The sequence below is a fragment of the Calonectris borealis genome, chromosome 2 (genome assembly GCF_964195595.1).
Source record: "Calonectris borealis chromosome 2, bCalBor7.hap1.2, whole genome shotgun sequence".
NCBI classification, from domain to species: domain Eukaryota; kingdom Metazoa; phylum Chordata; class Aves; order Procellariiformes; family Procellariidae; genus Calonectris; species Calonectris borealis.
This window is the reverse complement of record NC_134313.1, coordinates 114,277,948-114,300,156: the sequence shown is the minus strand read 5'-3', so window position 1 is coordinate 114,300,156 and position 22,209 is coordinate 114,277,948. Positions and strand designations below refer to the sequence as shown.

The following is a 22,209-nucleotide window of genomic DNA, read 5'->3' as shown; positions in this document are numbered from 1 at the left end:
TGTCGAACATATTTTTCTATGTTTTGCTCAGAATATCCTATACAGGCTGACTTTATAATGTCATTTGTCATGTGGGAATTGAGCTACAGGGAATTGGTCTGTGTTGACAGCATGTCTCCGTGTTGGTTTTTCCTCTCCTTTTAGTACAATGTGTTTTATATTTGGTCTTATAAAGTTTTATCATGCTATCAAATCATGAAGAAGTGCAGAAATGATGGCTTTTGGTTTTCTCTAGCATGTGATACAAATATTTTGGACAAAGGTCGTAATGAGAAATGCTGACCTTTCTTTTTATGACACAGAAAATCACATTCAGACTTGCCTGTAGCAGCTAATTACAGGGCCATCATTAGCTCAAAAGCAAATTGTGTTAAAGAAACGAGAGTAGCAATTTCAGGTATTTCACGAGTTCTTTTGTCTTCCTTCCAGTTCCTGTGCTTTTAGTAATTTTTTAAGACTTACTTTTCTCTGTTGTTTTGTGGAAGGTGCAAACTGTGTTTTTGACCCACTATCCTGGGGAACGTGTTAAATTTCATCAAATACAAATCAAATGCTCAACAACCTGAGAAATGAAGAAGCATTTTTGTTAACCTTTGTAAGAATCCCAAATGAATCTAAGGTAGCCTACATAAAAATATTGTTTTTAGGGTGATTGTCCTTTAAGTGGTGATATTGCAACACACTGGTGTCTCTTTATCCCAGATGCTTTCAGGCAGCTCCTAGCCGAAATGAATTGTCTTTATACACGTGTTAGGAATCCTGTCATCATATCACCATAACTCCTAAGCAAGGAAACGGGGTGTGTCCAAATGTGTGTTCAGTACATGTCTTGGAATAGCATAGTATCTACAGACATATGGAACTTTGTCTGGGACAAAGTTGTTTATTTGGTTTGCCTGCTTTCTTAAAATTTATGAAGGCCTGCCGTAAACGTAGCTAAAAATGCCACTGTCAGCTGGCAAAAATGAAATAAAGTGATGTTGTAGCTGACATGGTATTATAAAACTAAACCTGGAAAGATACATTAGTCTGTTTTTCTAACAGTTCTTTTTGCAAACAGTTTTTGCTAGCATTTTTAAACTTAGTGTGACATTTTTGAGCATCTGGCATTTGGCAGCTTCACTAATAACACTTTTGTGCAGTCTAACAGCTTTTACTGTTATTACATTTTCCTAATCTTCAGCCTGACCTTTCTCACTTCATAATATTTATTTCTATCTCTCAGAACAGAATCATTTAGGGTGGATTCTAAAGCAAAGTGTCTCTCTCTTATGTGATAAATATATTGACCATTTTAAAGTGGATAAACTAGCAGTAGTTTGTTATGACATGTTTTTTTTCCCAAACTTTTGTCCCATATGATACCTGCAAATATTATCATTTTTTCTGTGATATGTTCCAAAGCTTGAGTGCCATCACATGGCATTTGTACACTAAGCATAGAAATTATTTGCTTCATTGTGTCAGAGGTGAGTTCTGCGTTTTGCACTAATTGGCCCCCCTTCATCAGAGCAGGAATGTCACACCAACCCTAGAGAAGTAGCTAAGATTTATTTCCCATTGAAGAGTATATTTATTTTACTAGGTCTTTCTGATCCCACTAGAAAAATCGGGGGGAAAGAAATACTTTCAGTCCTTCCCTTGGTCAGGAATTGTGATGTATTAATAACAAAGTAATTTAATCAGATAATAGCAGCATTCTCACTCTTAGTTTTAATTGGAATGGGTATGTATTGCCAAATACTTTCGGTCCTTCCCTTTGTCAGGAATTGTTATGTATTAATAATGATGTAATTTAATCGGATAACAGCAGCAGTCTCAGTTTTAATTGGAATGGGTATATATTGCCACTATTTATGGGAATTTTTGTTTCAATTCATTTTACCAAATGAATCTTCAATCTGTTGCAATTAGTGTCTTGCATAAAGTTACTTCTGTAATGCCCCCAGTTAGTGATGAGGATCTTAGTGCTATTATAATTTGCTGTTTATCTTGACATGATTATCTTTCAGTTTTACTAGATAAATATTTTTTAGGCATCTTGAGTCTTCACTTGTTGCTCAAAGATTTGGCCATCAAACAACTGGAGGCTTTTTTAGAACAGCTGTGAGCTGCATTATTCCATATTAGCTTCACGTTTTATGAAACTTTAATTGTCATATTCCCCCAAATATGAAAAAAATAGATACAGGAACAGAGAGATATCCTTTTTTATGTCACATTAAGCATGTCTCATTTTGAATATTCATACACTCTATGTTATGCTGCAGACTAACAGAGATGGTGGAGATCTTACCTAAGAGTATTCTTTCAAAATTTTCAGCTGGAAATTTATCTTTAACCACTTGGACAGTTCTGAAAAACAGAGGCTGCTAAATATAGCCAGTAAGGTCACTTTCTCCATTCTTGTGTGAGATAAGGATACAGGATTGCTGGTGGAAATTGTGAGGGATACAGGATTGCTGGTGGAAGGCTGTGACGTTCACTTTGTAAATGCCTACCATAAAGGCCCGTGTTTCCCTTAAGCTGATAGAAAGTAGCTAATGCAACTTGTTCTTTCATACTTGTTTCACACCCAGTTCATTTTTCTTGCTCACAAAAAGGTAGAGACAATAAAGTTACACTTTCTTATGTAGAAGATAGACTTGGCTGCAGGATCAGGACAGGAACAGGAAGATTTAGGTTTAAGTGACTATGCTGAATAACCAGATAGTCCTTTAGTGGACAGCTAGAGTTTGTGTTTCTGGTAGTTTCAAATGCTTACTATGCAGCTTAAATAATGCTTTGACAATGACAATTTTTAAGAGGCACTTGGAGATCTGACTGGGGGTTGTTTTGTCTTGTAACCAGTTTGATTGTGAAACTGATCTACATTGTGCAGTAGAGCAAAACAGCTCATAGTGCAACAATTTTGAGATCTAGGTACGTGAGGATGTGGCAGATACTAGAATAAATTGGGCCTTCCTAGTGCAAGGTGTAGAATAGGGATTTTGGGAGTCGAATAGGGATTTTGGGGGGGATGCAACTTTCTTTTGTTCTTTCCAGATTCTGTTTTACACAAATCTAAAGCTTTACATGAGATTAGGAATCTATGCAGCTCCCTCTCCAGCTGAAATGATCTAGAAAACTGTTTTATTAAATTAAGTTTTAAATCCTTTTGTCTGTCGCCTGAAATATACTCCTGAAAATAAAAATATATTCACTGTACTTACGGGACTAAAATAAATTCTCTACTGGTAGAAAGAGACTATTTAAATATTGGCTGTAGCCTAAGGAGGTAAACTCCCCTAGAGGGCAGTTCAGAGCAAGAGTGTAATCTGTAGCCTTGCTTCATCTTCAGAGGCCATTGCTGTAAAGTCTATTCTTTCTGTATTCAACAGGGATTATCTTTCTAGTCTAAACTATTTTCCGTTGTATCTAAACTTGATAAGTCACTAACTACGTTGTACTAAACAGGAACCTATATTTAGGGTTAAGTGTGTGTAATTGCAAATCTACGCTTTTGCATGCTGAATTCAAATCTGAGAGAATGCAGGGTGTTTGGACAAACATAAACTTTGGGTGGCATTTTTTATATCTTTAAGAAGTTGTTTTATGCATTTTTATATATATATGCACACACACATATATACACACATATATATGTGTATATATTATAGTTATGGTGAGATCTGTGCACCAGTCTGAAAATTTTCTGAATGTAATTTTGTACTCTCCTTCAAACTTTCTGTATTTGTGTTCATAGTTATTTCTAAAACACTTGCGCTGAGTTGCTCCATTGACCTGTGTAGTTTACTAGAATAATAATGTTCAGCCTTTGATTTTTGTTTGGATAATGAGACCTTTCATTTTTAGAAATAGCTATTTGTCACTTAACTCTTATAGTTAGATGGCTACTCCTTCTTCCAGGTATTTTATATGTCCATAGTTCCTGGGGCAAACCATTTCCAATGACAACAGATTTTGTCCCCACATTAGCTTTGTCAATTTGGAATTCAGATCAAAAGCAGAATTATGTATTATTTCTTTTTAATTTATTGTGACCTGTGAAAACCAATTAAACACTCCTTAGAACCTCTAATTTTAACCAGAAAGCCATTAAATAATAACTTTTATTTTGAAATCAGGCTGTTATAATGTGTGAAAAGGACTTAAGAAATTGTATTTTTAAAATACCACTAGAAAAATGCATGATTTGTTGCCTGTCACCTTTCCTGAATATAGCGTTTGAGAGATGGGTGTTTGTCCTTACCAGAAGAGCATTGCAAAGCATTTTATAGTTGTTCTGTCTGTATACTAAATGCTTAATTTTCAGATGTTTTCTGTTTATGAAAACATTTGTGTGAGCAGACGTGTTGAGATGTCTTTTCTTTGTTAATAATTGAGGCCAGTACATAATTTCTCACTTACTTCAATATGCTTTTCACTATTCAATTAAAGTTGTTTTGAGTGTATTTTTTTTATTGAGCAAGATTTTGTTTTTGAAGTGGCCCCACACATTCAAATGGTTTTAATGCTACAGTTCATTCCAATGAGATAATGGTATATGCCTAGTTAGAGCATTCAGAGCATTTTTGGGTGGATCCACCATATTTTATTTGCTAGTCCTGTTATGTTTGAAAATGAAAACACTTATTTTCTGTAAACTTAAGTGTGTAAATATGAAAGGAAATGTCACCAGGGTGACATTAGGTTTAGGGTCTCATAGTCAGCTGTTGTCAGAGACATGATTTCAAATAAAACTGGGTAAACTGGTAGGTTTTTTTCTTCTCTTGTGAGTAGTGAAGTCAATAAGATACAGATTTGACCATAAGAAAAGTGTTGAAGCCTTTCTTCTGAAATGTTTGTTTTAAGGCTACATTGACAAAGTCAGTGTGTTGGCTGTAGTATCCTGATATTCCCTGTGACACTGAGTGTAGAAGCTGAGTTCCTCCTCAGCTTTGACAATGCGGATCTGATGTCGCCAGAAAAATATCAAGTAATTAAGATAGTTTGTGGTATAATGGGAAAATCGGTATGGCTAGTGGGTATTGTTTTGCTTGGTATGATTTACTAAATATTAATTGGAGTAACAAAGTGCTTTAACTCCAGTTTGAAGTGATCATTATTCTCTTCCACTGTACGTTAGAAGTCATTTATGAATTTTGTACATAACAACATTGTTCCAAGTGGAGGAACTGAGGAAGATTACCCCAATGAGTAATGATTTTTAGTTGTGTGCTGTAATCAACCATGTTCAGACTGTCACGTCTACCAAACAGACTGTCTCTATATAGAGAAGATTATTCTGGGAGAATAACTAAAAGGAAATCAGGAGATTCAGAAAGTTTTATCTTGCAGTATATGTTGATATATTTTTATTTTAATACTGTCCTCACAGCTAAGAGTAATACAGAAACATTGCCTTAAAAGTGCCAGCCAAACTAGGAATCTTGTCTGTGACAAATATCTCCTAACTGTTTGCTCCTGTAATTAGGAGATTTCTCCTAGAGATATCTGAAAAGGGAAAAGAAAGCATGAGAATAGCTTTTGAATTTGCTGTCTTTTTGAGGAGGAGGACTCTTAAATCTGATTCTTAAGGGCTCTGACTGTTTCTATTAGTTCTAATAATAGCAGTCAAACATGTTGCTCCTTCCCTGTTGACTTCTTCCCTCTGTGGTGGTGGTTCCATAAAAGAAAACCAGACTTGGCTTTTTGACCACTTCAGGTCATTATATTGTACAGGTCCAGTACATTAACTGCCTCCAATTTCAGCCCTAAATTGTTAGGTTATACTGTGATTGACAGGCAGTAATCCCTGGCAGGGGAACAGGATTGATATCTGGATTCGTAACCTCCTCAGTTGATCCTGTAAGACCTCCTCAACTGGAAGATTTTGTGGTTATTATTGGAAGAACATGGTAAGTTAAAGCAGTGAAAAGCAAGAGAGCATCCTTAGGGCTACAGCTGTTAATTCTAAGTTAATTCTATAGCTGAACAAAACTGTATTGATGTTGTTCCATACAAGTTTTTTGTATTTTGCATTTCATTGTTGCTAACTCTTGACAAGCAGATTGAGCGTACTTGAGCGTACAACAGAGGGCCAGCCTTGCCCTCTGTTGTAAACAATATCTTATTTTGAAGGTAGCTCTGTTTAGATGTGGAATAAAGTAAGAGAAGTAAGGGGGGAACAATTCATGTGTCTAAACCATAGTGTCATGATTTTAGTATCGTTTGTGGTATTCAAGATATATTTACAGTAGAGTGGAGATATAACACAGGCAACATGGGCCTTGTTGGACAGCAGTTGGAGGCCTGCAGAGATACCATAGAGCCTCTGAAATGACATCTGAATCCCACCTTAGCTGACCCAGCAAATTAAAAAAGGAATGAAACATAGCAGGGCCAACAATCCATCTAGAATTAAGATCAAACACAACACCAACCTGCACAGGATAAATCCAACCGTTTACTCTTAAAAATGTGCAGGAATAAAGAGAATACAATAGCATACATTTGTTGTGCGATTCACAACTTGTGAACGAAAGCTGATGAGAAATACTGGTTGGTTCTTTTTTGTACTAAAACAGTACTATGTGTTTATGTTGTGCTTGTCCTTGATTGAATTAGTAATTGTTCTGTTCCTGTTTTAGGTTATGGTCAGACTGGTCCAATGGTTCAGAGAGGTGGATATGACTCTATTGCAGCTGCTGTTTCTGGTCTCATGCATATCACAGGGCATGAGGTATGGTGCTCAACTTATAAATTTAATAGAATCTTTGTGCCGTATACGAAAACTTGATGCTGCATGGAGCAAGTTAGCCTATGCTAACACATCTGTTATGCATGCCCTCCTGAATCCGACAAGAGGTCTTATCTCTGGGAATCTAAGAAAATGGTAGTGCTTATGTCCTTCAGGGACCTCACTCCAGGCTCGCAAAGCCAATGCCCGAGAAACAGAAAATAGAAGAAAAATGGTATCCTAAATCTCCAGTGAATGAATTAACAGTTTATGGTAACCTGTTAATGGCCACTTGTAGTCACCTCAAGAGCTGTAACAGACATGTTGATGACACCTGGATGATGGAACCATACATATGTGTGGGAAGCCTCACACATGCTTTGATTTTGATATTCCCCCTTTAAAGGAGGGAATTGTGAAGCCATACAGATAACTCTGACAAACTGTCTTTTCAATCATCCTGTCTGAAAATAAGCAGAGACACGCCATTAGTGGTTCTGGAAAAGCTTTATGTGCTGCTATTCCAACTGATACCCAAGATCTTTGATAGTTGCAGTAGTGCAGGAAGCATTACAGAGGTTCAGTATCTGGATTGCAGGGATACGTAGAATAGGTGTCTTCACCTCAGAACAATGCTAGTCTGGGGCCGGTCTTGTTCAATATCTTTATCAACGATCTGGACGAGGGGATCGAGTGCTCCCTCAGTAAGTTTGCAGATGACACCAAGTTGGGTGGGAGTGTTGATCTGCTCGAGGGTAGGAAGGCTCTGCAGAGGGACCTGGACAGGCTGGATCGATGGGCCGAGGCCAATTGTATGAGGTTCAACAAGGCCAAGTGCCGGGTCCTGCACTTCGGCCACAACAACCCCAGGCAACGCTACAGGCTTGGGGAAGAGTGGCTGGAAAGCTGCCCAGAGGAAAAGGGCCTGGGGGTGCTGATTGACAGCCGGCTGAACATGAGCCGGCAGTGTGCTCAGGTGGCCAAGAAGGCCGACGGCATCCTGGCCTGTATCAGAAATAGTGTGGCCAGCAGGAGTAGGGAGGTGATCGTGCCCCTGTACTCGGCCCTGGTGAGGCCACACCTCGAATACCGTGTTCAGTTTTGGGCCCCTCACTACAAGAAGGACATGGAGGTGCTGGAGCGTGTCCAGAGAAGGGCAACGAAGCTGGTGAAGGGCCTGGAGCACAAGCCTTATGAGGAGCGGCTGAGGGAACTGGGGTTGTTTAGCCTGGAGAAGAGGAGGCTGAGGGGAGACCTCATAGTGCTCTACAACTACCTGAAAGGAGGTTGTAGCGAGGTGGGTGTTGGTCTCTTCTGCCAAGTAAGTAGCGATAGGACAAGAGGAAATGGCCTCAAGTTGCGCCAAGGGAGGTTTAGATTGGACATTAGGAGAAATTTCTTTACTGAAAGAGTGGTCAGGCCTTGGAACAGGCTGCCCAGGGAAGTGGTTGAGTCCCCATCCCTGGAAGTATTTAAAAGACGTGTAGATGAGGCCCTTAGGGACATGGTTTAGTGGGCATGGTGGTGTTGGGTTGACAGTTGGACACGATGATCTTAGAGGTCTTTTCCAACCTGTATGATCCTATGATTCCTATGATTCCTAGTCAAATAGGTGTTTACTTAAGCTGTCTTGAATTACCTACAAATGCAGGTAATGTGGTTTCCAAATGTCACTTCTCAAGTGAGATAGTGTTACAAGTCTGTTCTATGCATCATAAACACCAGATAGTCTTCTGTAGTGGTGTTCGTGATGCTCTGGAAGTTGATCTTTAGAGAATGACACTTGCATGCCCTAGATAAACAAGGAGTTCATCAAGTCTCTGTACTTAGTGTCAGATTTTCATGTTTGAGTAGGTTGTTGAAACCTAACCATGCATGATCTGGACATAACTCTACTGTAGGATTGATATTCTGCCAATAGACTTGTTTTCTGCCGAGAACAATGGCAAACATCAGAACTCTGTGCTTGTGGCAATTATTGTTACCAGAGTCCTTCCTTCTATTAAAAAAAAAAAAGTCAAGCATTGTTTGACTGAGGAAACTGAAACATCTCGTGCCTCGTGTCCTAAGACTGTCTGCCCATTGCTGCTGTGTTAATGGTACATACTCATAGGATGTCCCATCTCAGAACAGGAGAAGACATGAAGTTTAGTGTAGTCATTACAGGTACTTCTCTTCAAATGTATAATGCACATATACACTGAGCAATGACTGATCACAGCAACTGTAGTGTAAGTAATTTTTACGTTCTGACCCTGGTGTCTGTAGAGTGAAGGTTAGTATTTCCAATACAATGCCAGAAACTTCATGCACACCTCAAAATATACCAAACAAAATTATATGGGAGTATAAACGGTTAGAAAGGGGCAAATGTTGTTAGTACCACATGAATAACGGAAAGTATGTTGCAAAATTGAAAAAACCAGGACTCTTGTAAAGCTTTTCAGTGATATGTGAATGACAGAAAATACGAGTGTTATACTGAATAAATGCATGTAAGTTGTATTATGAGAGTAATAGTCCTCAGTGGCCATTATGAAGATTGATTTTATTATAAGATTGTGTTAAGATCTACACTGGAAATCCAGATGTTCACATCACCTCACCAGGACTTGAGGCAATGTGATCATAGGAATCATTTAATCATTGTTAGTAATAGTTCTGTCTATTCACTGGGGCTTTTAACAATTCATTCAAACTTAGTCATTCTCTTGCATAATTAAAATAAACATGCTAAAACTTGCTTCCTATTTTTCTTTATTTGAAGTTGGTTATATATTATTTCATCAGTTTCTCAAAACCATTTTCTGATGTATAGAGGGACAGTTTTGTTTCAAAGACTTATGTGGTCAATCACTCCAAAGAAGAAAATGTGCCATTTGTTGTTGTAGTGAAAACTTACTCAAGTGGCCTTAAAATCATATTGTATGCTTGCTTGAAAGTTACTTTAAAATAATAATGTATTATTAACAGTAAAATCTTCCCTGTTCTACATTTATGCTCATGTGACTGGGTTGTGTTTAAAATTCCACAAAACGAGCTCTGAAAAAAGTAGAAAACCTTGTTTCAGTTGGCATGTAGAAAAGTGGCCAAAGTGAAGAAGAAAAAAGAATCTTACTCACTTTTTCATGCTGTTTTTTGTTATTAAACCTTGAAATATTTGTTGACCGGACAACATGGAGTTCATATAGTAAAAGTAACATGATCACTTGAAGCACACTCTAGTAAACTAGAGTATGATTTTTTTTTTTTTTAAATAAAATTGAAAATGCCAGTCTTCTGAACCGGGGAAAAAAAAAAAAAAGAAAAGTTATAACAGATGATGTTGGTTTTGTATTGCATTGTGGTAGCTATAGGTAATCAGCATAATAACATCAGTATAACAGTGCTCTGTGGAAACTTCCCTTCAGTAAACAAGCCATTAACTGTGCTTGCAGGATGGTCTTAGAGGTGTCAGCTGGTGCAGTAGACAAATTATAATTAATTTGAGCAGCAGCAACAAAGCATCTACATACATCACTAAGGTGCTTAATTTTGAGGTATGTTAATACATATTTACAGCCCCTCACAAAGCACTTTAATAATAGGATACTGAAGTTATGTCCTGTATCTGACGTTTTAAAAATGGATAGAACTAATAGCAATATATATTCCATTTTAGCTTAGAGAAATTTCATGTTGTGAATTTTAGTTTGTTCCAACCATCTGGCTACTGATTTACTGTCTCAGAAAGCAGTTTTCTGTTGCAGATCACATAACTTTATTGGGTATTGAGGCCATGCTTCCAGTCAGTAAAGTCTTAATATTAAGCCATGAAATCAATATATTACCAGCACAGGATTTTGAGCAAAACTTAAACCTTCATTAAGTCTGTCACACATGTAACATTCACTTTCTTCATAATTTTTGAGGCAGTAAAGAGACCAGACTGGAAGAGATGGAAGTTTCTGTCTAAAATGTGTGTATTTTATCCAAATTATCTTTTTATGAAGGAGATAAGGTTAGTGTAATACAAATGTGGAATGCACAAAGATACACAATATCATCACATTTGGCACACAGTATAAACCTCTTCAAAGGGAGACAAGATCATATGCTTTATACATATATATTTTTAAGATCTGAGGGAAGATTCCTGTGTAAAGAAATTCTGAATGGCTTGCTTTTCTTTTTTTGCTAGGAAATAGTTGTTACTGAAATTACTTAATGCTGATTACTTTGAAATGCTTCTGAGCAAAGTTCTGAACCTTGAAATCAAGCTATAACTTCTGCAGTATTGCAAAGTTACAGGCATAAGCAACTGCATTTGTGCTAGTGTTGTTTTTGCTGATTGTACAAAACCAAACACATTCAGTGTACAGTAGAATACTATCTTTAAACCATGTTTTCATGTGCAGAAACCTGCATGGAATTCAAGCTCTTACACATGTACTTGATTACCTCTGTATTAGAAATGTATGACACCTGTGAAATTTGAAATTCTAGTGTGTTTATGAAAATTTAAAAGCAATAGTGGGGAACCTGTTCTGTGTAAATCTGTACCACAAATCCATTTTGAGTGAAAGTAGTTGCTTCAGGCCACATTCAGTTTTTCTTTGCATAAATTAAAATATGCTAAAAGGACAAAGTTTACACTGATGACACTTTTATTGTCCTGGATGACATAATTTATAGATATTTCCTGGTTAAGTACCACATTCAAGTTTCATATTTGATGAACAGAAAGCTTTTACTTAATATATTCAGATACATCAGTGCCAGATGAATATCCCTTTGATGAAAATGTCTATGAGTCACTAAGGCAATAACTTGAAATTAATTAAATAAAAACCAATTTGAATACAAATCCTCTTCCATCTCCAAGTGGATTATTACACGCAATTTTCGGTATTCAGGGTATCTTTATGGTGGTGCATTCTTTCTTGATGAAGAAACATTTTTGTTTTACCAAACACGAGACAGCAAGACATGATGGGGATCTACAATACCAGCGGGGCCATTCTTCAGCTTAAAACCAAACAAACTGCAACTGGTGGCGGAGCTTGCCGAGCCGCTCTCCATCATTTACCAGCAGTCCTGGTTAACAGGGGAGGTCCCAGATGACTGGAGGCTTGCCAATGTGACGCCTATTTACAAGAAGGGCCAGAAGGAGGATCCGGGGAACTACAGGCCAGTCAGCCTGACCTCGGTGCCGGGGAAGATTAAGGAGTGGTTCGTCTTGAGGGCGCTCAAGGCATGTGCAGGACAACCAGGGGATCAGGCCCAGCCAGCACGGGTTCATGGAAGGCAGGTCCTGCTTGACCAGCCTGATCTCCTTCTATGACCAGGTGACCCACCTAGTGGATGCGGGAAAGGTTGTGGATGTGGTCTGCCTGGACTTCAGTAAAGCCTTTGGCACTGTCTCCCACGGCATTCTCCTAGAGAAGCTGGCGGCTCTCGGCTTAGACAGGTGCACTCTTCGCTGGGTAAAAAACTGGCTGGACGGCTGAGCCCAGAGAGTTGTGGTCAACGGAGTTAAATCCAGTTGGCGGCCGATCACGAGCAGTGTTCCCCAGGGCTCCATTTTGGGGCCAGTCTTGTTCAATATCTTTATCAACGATCTGGACGAGGGGATCGAGTGCTCCCTCAGTAAGTTTGCAGACGACACCAAGTTGGGCGGGAGCGTTGATCTGCTCGAGGGTAGGAAGGCTCTGCAGAGGGACCTGGACAGGCTGGATTGATGGGCCGAGGCCAACTGTATGAGGTTCAACAAGGCCAAGTGCCGGGTCCTGCACTTCGGCCACAACAACCCCATGCAATGCTACAGGCCTGGGGAAGAGTGGCTGGAAAGCTGCCTGGCGGAAAAGGTCCTGAGGGTGCCGGTTGACAGTCGGCTGAACATGAGCCGGCAGTGTGCCCAGGTGGCCAAGAAGGCCAAGAGCCTCCTGGCCTGTATGAGAAATAGTGTGGCCAGCAGGAGTAGGGAAGCGATCGTGCCCCTGTACTCGGCCCTGGTGAGGCCGCATCTCGAATACCGTGTTCAGTTTTGGGCCCCTCACTACAAGAAGGACATGGAGGTGCTGGAGCGTGTCCAGAGAAGGGCAACAAAGCTGGTGAAGGGAGCACAAGTCTTATGAGGAGCGGCTGAGGGAACTGGGGTTGTTTAGCCTGGAGAAGAGGAGGCTGAGGGGAGACCTCATCGCGCTCTACAACTACCTGAAAGGAGGTTGTAGCGAGGTGGGTGTTGGTCTCTTCTGCCAAGTAACCAGCGATAGGACAAAAGGAAATGGCCTCAAGTTGCACCAAGGGAGGTTTAGATTGGACATGAGGAGAAATTTCTTTACTGAAGGAGTGGTCAAGCCTTGGAACAGGCTGCCCAGGGAAGTGGTTGAGTCACCATCCCTGGAAGTATTTAAAAGACGTGTAGATGTGGCGCTTAGGGTCATGGTTTAGTGGGCATGGTGGTGTTGGGTTGACGGTTGGACTCAATGATCTTAGAGGTCTTTTCCAACCTTTATGATTCTATGATTCTAGAAGAGTACACATGGTATATAGCTCAGAGCTGTTGAAAAATATAGCCATTGCTGGTTCATATTAGCTTCAGCAGCTATTTCCCATCTGTAAAGACTATTGGACCTAGAATCCTTTTATTAAGCATGTCATTTTAGAACAATTTCCATTTTTAGTGGATCTTTTTTATATTACTGATGTAAATTTGGGAAGAGAAATTATGTCAAGGGGCAAAAAAAAAAAAGACTCCGGAAAGGAAGCTTCCAAAACGTATTGTGGCTATCCTTGGGCCAGAATGTGTTGACAAATTGTAAGGCATTTAGCAAGCAGCATAAATTAGGAATAAAAATGTAAACTGGTCATAAGATTGAGCAATAGCAAAGCGCAGTGACGGAAGAAAAGCTCTGCTCTACTGGAGTGAATCTTCATCTTTTCAAATGAGCAAAGGGCATGTCCTGGTGCTACCCCTAATTAGGGTTCAACACAGCCTTTGAGCCTGGATGGCAGCTTTTTTAGCTTAAAAAAAATTCTCCCTGACTAGGGCTACATTTTTGTCCTTCTGTCAGAACAGTAATATCTCTTTTGGCTGGCAGAGGTGGTAGTGTTTGTTACTTTTAAACTAATTTGCTTGAATAAAAGCTACTGTATAGATCCTTTGCTCAGGGAACTAGTATTACTTTTGTTACTGGTATTACTTTTGTTAGCTACCCAAAAGTACTGCTGTGCTGCCAGAAGCTTCGTCTAAAGGAAGGTATTCGGTGTGTGTGGAGCTTTATCCTTCATATAAAGCAGCTTCATATCCCTTGTTCTGCAGGGTAGAGATGAAAACCTGAATGAATTAATTTCGCAGTATGTACAGCTATACATCCTGTCACAGAAAGGCTAGTTTATGGTAGAGGTGGACATTAGAAGCTGATTAAAGGGTGAAAAATGGCAGCTACTCGTGGATCTTGGTAGAAGGACCAAGGAAGAGTATAAATTGTGTGGACTGCTGCAGAATTATAGGTTGTGGAGTGTTAGGATGAAGTAAAGCCAACATGTTAAAAATAACATAGCAGTATAGTGCTAGTAGTTTGTAGGAGTGTTCTGTAAGGGAAAATTGTGAAAGTATTTTTAGAAATAAAGGTGAACTTTTTACTGAGGCAAAGGAAGTGTTTGCTTTAAAACATTAGGTAATTTAGTACTTGATAAGGAAAGCTGGAATTACAGAAGACAAATTCATATGTAACAATCTATTAAAATAGTCTTCATTTTTATATCTTCAGAGTGTAGTTTTCTCCATCAAGGGTGAAATTAATGACACTTTGAAAACAGAGGGAAGTGTTTTCAAACTAAGAATGTTGCTGCACATCTGTTTGCAAAATCTTAAGTCTTTTTGATTTCTTCTCATCGCAGTGTCTTGGCTGCAATGAATTAAAAACAATTTAACAAACTGAGAACTTGCAGCAGATAATATGGGGAAAATGTTTTGGTTTTTTTTCATTTGTATTTCTCAGTGATAGCTCTGAGTAGCAAAAACCTTCTCAGTTTTCTCAGTAGGCCTACGCATATAAAAATAAAGAAGTTCCTTTCCTGTTTTCCCCGAGTTGGGTACAAGGAGAGTATGGTACATGGATGGAACCTTTGAGTTCTCCTTTCTATTGGGAAGCTGAAGTAGCTTAGTGTAGAGTGTGGAGAAGGAAGAAATAAGAGATTCTTCAAAAAAGAAGTACTTTCTAAAGCAGTGTTCACCTTAAGGATGTGTAATTTATACATCATCCTTAATATCTAGGCTATAGATAGTCACAGACTAATCCTTACTGCAGTTTGAATGACAGTAACTGAGATTTTTTTTTTAATTTTGTTGTATTTGATACAGATTTTATGATTTTGTTTACTCACTTTTATGATATGAATAAAAGAGCAGCCTGTTTCATCTTGCATAGAAAATATTGTATTACAGTCTTTTATCCCAGAATTGACCTATTAATGCAATTAATAATGCCAGATATTATTTTTCTTAAAATAATTTTTAACTTATGTATGACTTAGTATCAGACTCAAATAAATCCTGTTGGAGTGCAAAATAAAAAAAACATGGTGAAGATAAGTTTTAAATTTTTTATGTGAAGCCAAGACACTCTTTAATAATTATCAGTAAACATAACTCTTTAGCAATCTTAAAGTATGATTACACTTAGCAGTTTAGACATGACTAATTAAAGTAATTCTGTAAAGTCAATTGTATTGAATTTATGCTAGATTAGTTTAAATGCATTTATGGGAACTTTGACAAACAGTTATTATTTATCAATTATACTGATTTTAAGTTGGCTTATGATAGGGTGAAACTCTGAAACAGTGCCATTAACGTTGCGCTGCTATTTGTGGACTGTACTTCAGGGCAAGCATTTGCTGTCGGAATCTGAGCATTCGACCTCAAACTTTTCAGAGTAGGAAATGGGAGAACATCTCAGAAGCAGCACTTTTAAGCTCCTATGGTAAAAGCCTACCTTGACTGATATTAGAAGTTCATTTAGCCATTGACTGCAGAGGGACCGTATTTCGTGCCCACGATTAGGGAAGTTCTGAAACACATGATGTAAAATGAAGATTCTTCCCTTGATGCCAGAAAAAGGGATGATATACTGAAAAAGGATATTTGAACCAAAAACTTTCCAATGATTATTGGTCAGAAGGTCAAGAATTTGCATGTATTTACATGTGTAATGCGTACATGAGTAAACACAATAAAGTGGTTTTTGTTTTCCCACTAGAAGCCTGGAGTGTGTATACTGGAAAATAAAAAACTGAGATTTGGCTGGGGGAGGGCCAGAGGAGGAGGGAGAAAAAGAGCGAGAAGAGCAAAGCAATATGGTTCTGCCTTTCAAACAGACATGCACCCGGGTCAGCATACTGTGGAAATCCTTTAGACCTTTGGCTTCTAGGCATAATGACATTCAGTTTTCACTGGATTCTTTTTCTCTTTTATATCTCTTCTCTTTTTGCAATTTGGTGAGTTGAAGCATTATGTTATTTGGGCAAAAAGTAGCATAATAAATCATTCACAATTTGCAGTTTGCAGTATCGCAAAGTTACAGCATTGTGTAGATACTGCAAGAATACCTGTTTTTCAGTGGTAGTTTTTATACTTCAGTTCACTCAAAGATACTCTTACTTCTTGCAGTTTGCAATGCAGAAACATGTAAACACTTTTTCAGATCAGTCGTGTAAAATGTACTTTAACAAAAAGTAATGTTTTGCCTCTGCTTGTTTCCTTCTTTTTTTTTTTTTTTTTGTTTGTTTTGTTTGTCTTGTCTTGTTTTGTTTTGGGGTGTTTTCTTCTTTTTCTTTAGGATGGTGAGCCAGTTAGACCAGGAGTAGCCATGACAGATCTTGCTACTGGGTTGTATACATATGGAGCAATTATGGCTGGTTTAATTCAGAGGTATAAGACGGGGAAAGGGCTGCACATTGACTGCAATCTCTTGTCATCTCAGGTAGGAGTTTTAAAAAAAATTGCTTTTATTTGTGTAGATGTTTGGACCTAAGAATACCATTTTTACATAAATTAATGCAGATTAGTTAGTACAACTAAGGACAACAATGACAATAATGGCATTAGTGACAGTTTCCTTATTCTGCCACTCTGGTAGTGACCATTTTATATGACATGGTTATAGTTACTACTGCATTACATTTGGTTTTCACTTTTTACAAAGGACTTCCATGTTCTTTGAAAACATGGGTTAATCAAAGTTTATAATATCCCTGAAATTGTAAGTAAGTTGTAGTAGATAATTTGAGATAGACAAGCATAAATGGTGAAACCACTTTTGGAAGGGAGGCCTTGGCACTGGGTAATATTACTACCAGAGTGACTGAATTGACTTGTGCAAAATCACCCAGAGTAATCAAGTATCACCCAAGAGTCAAAGTAATGTAATCCAGAAGGTCTGCCTTTTGGCTCTGGGAATTAAAGAATAAACTAAGTTTGAAGATGCAACATTTTCTCTAGGTACATTAAAGAGAAATCTTATCAAAATTGTAAAGACAAAGGTGTTTTGATTATGAAAGGTATACCATATAACACGAATAATGAGAACTTTAAATTGTCTTTGAACATTTAAGCACCATTGGTGCAATGATTTATAATTCACAAAAAGACAGTGATGTTGGTATGAGCTACATATGACTGGATGATACTTTGTCTTGCTGATGTAGGTACCTGCTGCTAGCAACTGGGTATATGGTGCATAGGAATTTTTGTGTACATTTTAAAATGTACATCAAAACTTTATGCAGTACTAATCAAAGCTACGGTGCTCCATTATTTTTGTCTTTATTCAATTGTATTTTTCTTCACATTATACCTGTCAGTGCATTTGAGAGATAAAGTGCCCATTGTGCAAAAAGTTGGCCCTTGTGTGAGCAGGAGGTTGGACAAGATGACCTCCAAAGGTTCATTCCCACCTATATCGTTGTATGATAATAATGCTTCAGACTAATGATTGAGGTTGCTCTTCTTTTAATACCTACTGCTCTTGTTTAAATACCTACTGAAATCAGATCTGGAAAGGAGGGGAAGCCCTTGCTTAAATAAACAAAGAATTTTTCATTTGTTAAAGAAATGTTTGTAAGGACTGAACTCTTCATCATACTTATGTATATTTGTAAATATTGTGTCTGTATTTGAAAAATGTAATAAGCAGTTTGGAAAAATATTTTAAATGTATGTTAAACTCTTATTAAATATTTTGTGTATATATGGAAGTTTTTTTTTTCTTTTTGTTTAAGGTATCACAGTGTTCTATATTATGGCAGCTTCTCCTTGATCTTTTTAATTTCTAATTTTATGAAAAGGACTTCCGGTAATTTCTATTAATTTCCAGAGTCATTCTGTTATTTTTTGATTCCTTGTTCCACTGTTTTTTGGCTTTTTTTTAATGGAGCCTTTTTGATTATTATTTGATATTTTATCAAATGCTGAAAGTAAGAAGAGTTAAAGTTAGGTGTTGCTATAATTGTCTTTTATTTCATCTTACTTTGTCACCTCATTTGTCTTTAGAATCTTTTTCCTTGGTTAGGATAGATTTGGCTATGCACAAAAGTGTTCTCATATTGCAAAATTTCCATCTGAGGTTCCACATCATCATCCTTTAGGCCACTCACTGGCATACACAAGAAAGGGAATGAAGACTTAGGTAGATGTTAGTGAACAAAACATTATATGTAGTGTTTGACTTCTGCATGCTTAGCTGAAGAAGAACGAAATGGTGAAGGGATAGTTTAATGTTTTTTTTTTTTAAAACATTAACTCATTCCATGCTTGTTATCAAATTACAGTTATCCAGAAGTTATTAAGAAGTTATTCCATACATGCACGCTCTTATTGCAAAATAAGTGTTTTTATTTACTTCAGCGTTGGGTAAATTAAACTGAAATAAGTTTCTATTTTGGAATAGAGTATGGGTATAAGCTGTTATTCAGAAAACAGGTATTTTGTTTTAGATAACCCTATTACTTCAGTCCAAATTAACTTTAGGGTGTTGGCCCACTGTAATGAGAACATTTATTAAATTGGAAAAAATATCTATGGATAAGGTGCTGGGGTACCAAAATAAACCCATGTGATCAATCCCATTTAAAAACATGATAAAATGAATGAAGAAAAACATAACTGACAACTGAGTCTCCCTGAGAACATCTAGTTTTTCTGGTTTGTTTTCTTTCTTTTTGCAAAACTGGTGGTTACTTTTAAGTCTTTAAGGGTGAGTGTACTAAGAAAGATTAGCACAAACCTAAAAATTAATGTAAAAAAAGAAATTGCTCTTGCAGTACTTCTGGTGGTAATATTTTTCTTTTTAAAGGAAAGTTAGACAATTACTGTGATATGATCAGGTTCTTGAAAGATCCAGGCTTTCAAAGGGATTATGGTTTTACATACCAAGCTGAGATATCTAAAGCTAGCTCTTCCTCATGTGATGAATGTTTAAAAAGAATGGCCTTTTGAAGTCTGTCATGGATGCTGCGAAAACAATAAGGAACCTAAAGTTACAGACTTTTAGTTTGTTAGGTTCTCGTTGCAGTTGATTAATGGTGGGATCTAGAGGTCAAACATGCATCATGGTAACTTTTCCTTCAGCGTGAATTTCACTTTAGTGTAGTAATTTTTAATGAGAAAAAAAGGAATCTTTTTTTCTATATGTAAAACAAAAGTGCTACTGAACTGTCCTCCTATTAATAGTGTTATGACAGCAGGGACCTGTATGAAACTTTTGGCTTTTGTCAGTATTTCATGCACTGAGCTAATGTAGCAGCATGCTAGCACCTTTTGTCCATCCCTTCATCTGAACCGAGAATTGTGAAGCTGGCCTATACATATGTCTTTATTGGGCAGTGTTGATGACTTTGACTATGTCAGGAAGGAAAAAAAACCCCAGGGTTTAAAGCACTTAAATAGTTAGAAATCGCTGAAAACTGCTTGGTTTATTTTATAACAAAAGACCTAGCATGTACATGTCCATCTATGTCTGTGCTATCACTTTTCTGCATGCCTTTTAGAAATGCAAGAGGATTTTAATTTTTCTTTTTTTTTAGGGAGGGGGGGCTGGAGGATACTTTTGATATTAATTTCCTGCACAGATATCCTAATGACAAAGAGCATTGAACTGAATTCAACTGCCAATGAAAATGATCTGTAGCTTTTTAAAGAAATATCCCGCTGACTGGCAAGTTTGTTCAGGATTTAACTGGTCTGTGTAGAACCAAATGATAAGTGAAATCCTGTTCTCTAAAGAAACGTTATTTTTAGAATATCTTAAAAAGACATCTTTCTTTCAAATTCTGCATATCAAACATTTTTGCCCTATAGCTTTATAGCAGCTTATTACTGCCAAAGAGGATTTCTTTCCCCACAACAAAATAGAATTCTAGGATTTTATTGACAAGAGAGATACGGTGACCGCTAGGATGTGGTTTTGCAGTGAGCACTAACTTTCTATATCTCTCATCTATAAACTTTTAACCCATGTCATACAATTCCTTTGAAATTTTTGACTTTTAGATGATTTACAGTTGTCAGCTCCAGACCTTTCAGCATCTAAATAGTGTCCTTTAGATGATGCTAGTAAATAAGAAGGAAGTGGGTTTTGGATTTGGTTCCAATTATGCAATTGTGCCTTTTCTTCTGTTGTGGCTTAAAAAAAATCTCTTGGAAGTTTTAATATCCTTCCTGTATTTAATTACAACCAGGCTCCAACAAATACTGTAATAAGTTGGTTTCTCTTGGATTGAAAATCTGCAAGAAGTATTTTACATTTAACATTTCTGCAATTTTGGAGTGTATTTTTTCCCAGATTCCACAGACAGGATAATGTGGTTAATATTGTTTGTATTATATGATTGTTCATCAGACACTTCTCTGCTTCTGATTACTGTTTTAGTTTGTATTTGCCATAGCAAACTCTTAATCTTCTCAAAATTTTGAAGTGACCCTAGAAAAACTAGCAAATTGGTATAAATTATTTTCTATATTCCATCTTCATATTTTAGTTTGGCAGTTAGTTTACTGAGATAATGGTGAGGTTTAGAAGCTATTAATTTTTGTTTCTGCATCACTTTTTCCCAAGATGATTGTGTTTAAGGCTTATCTATTTAAGGTGCTTTTAGTGTTCTCTATTCAGGGCTTTCATGACATGTCTTTTACAAATTATTGAGTATATGTGAAACTGGTAACAATTACATACTGCCTGTAGGATATATATGGCATCACAGGATCCCTGAGCAGTAAGTTGTGTGAGAAATATCAATCTGGGAACGCAAATACTGTTCAGGTGTTTTGACTGTATCTTGTTCCTTCTCTGCTAGCTAACTGAGAGTTACGAGTTGACTGAATACAGAAAGAAAATCTGCTTTTTTAGAGGTCACTGTTGGTGGTGATTTTGGAGGCCAGCTACGAGGACTGTTACACAGTTGTCTTGTTTGGGGTATGGTTTGAATAAGCGGTTCTTTTTTACAAGCTTATAATGCATCATCTTTGCAAAACATTGTATTCTTAATTTCCGTCATGATAAAAAATTGTCTATGCACTGTATGGAGGCATTGTCTTTTTCACTGCATAGCTCTGATATGGAAAGATAATAAAATCTGAATTAATGTGAACATTTCTTTAAATACATACTGTGCATTAAACACTTTTCTTGGCTACTATTCTTTATAATTTCCATTGAGGACATCAGTATAACTAAGAACAGAACTTATCCCTCAGGGTTTTAAGTAGCCAGAATTTTATTGAATAGACCAGAAGACCATACTAACATGACAGTAACTCAATTTAATATTGGCCTCTGTGGAATGTGTGTTGTGATTTCTAATGATTAGTTATGCAAAAAGTCATTGGTAGATCATACTCCAACTGGATCTTGGATTTATTTAATGGCTTTCTTTACTCTGTAAACAGAGTACATACCCACATTGCAAGGGAATTTCTTTAGCTGCTATCCGACAGTAAATTCTGTGCCTTTTTGTCTTTGCTACTATTGTTCTTGTGCTAATGAAACTAAGTCTGAATGTGTTGCAGCTTCATTTTCCTGTGTTGAGCTACCTCTGTCATCAATTAGAGAAAGACTAGGAAGGAGATAGAAAAAATATGCCCCTTTAATACATAGAAAAAATAAAATAACTATCTGGAGTGGATAGGGGAGAGAGTTTGAAGACAAAAGATGACATTTCTTTTAATGAGTTTATTATTTAGATGACCTTTGAATAAGGGTGTAATTCTGGAAATGGAATCAAGATGTTTGTTGTAGTTTATTACCAGCAGATCATATTTCGGGATCATGCTAAGTATTAGGAGAAGAAGGATAACCTGGGTAGTTCAAAAGAAATGGGAATGATTTAAGCAACTAGTAGCGGGAAAAGCACTTTTAGTGTACCCCAAAAGCTCACCCCTCCCTCTAAACTCATGGAAGCCTTTATAAGTCATTTTGTAAATTGGCCAAATTGGGATAGGGCCTTTC

General features: G+C 37.3%; 1 protein-coding gene across 2 annotated transcripts in view; it reads left to right on the top strand.

Moving 5' to 3' along the window:
* Positions 1–22,209, top strand: part of SUGCT (succinyl-CoA:glutarate-CoA transferase) — a 342,445-nt gene that overhangs the window by 35,925 nt on the left and 284,311 nt on the right. For both annotated transcript variants that reach the window (XM_075142976.1, XM_075142977.1), the window contains 2 exons: positions 6,633–6,724; positions 16,546–16,689. In XM_075142976.1, coding sequence (XP_074999077.1) covers positions 6,633–6,724; positions 16,546–16,689 — 236 coding nt within the window. The remainder of the gene's footprint in view (positions 1–6,632; positions 6,725–16,545; positions 16,690–22,209) is intronic.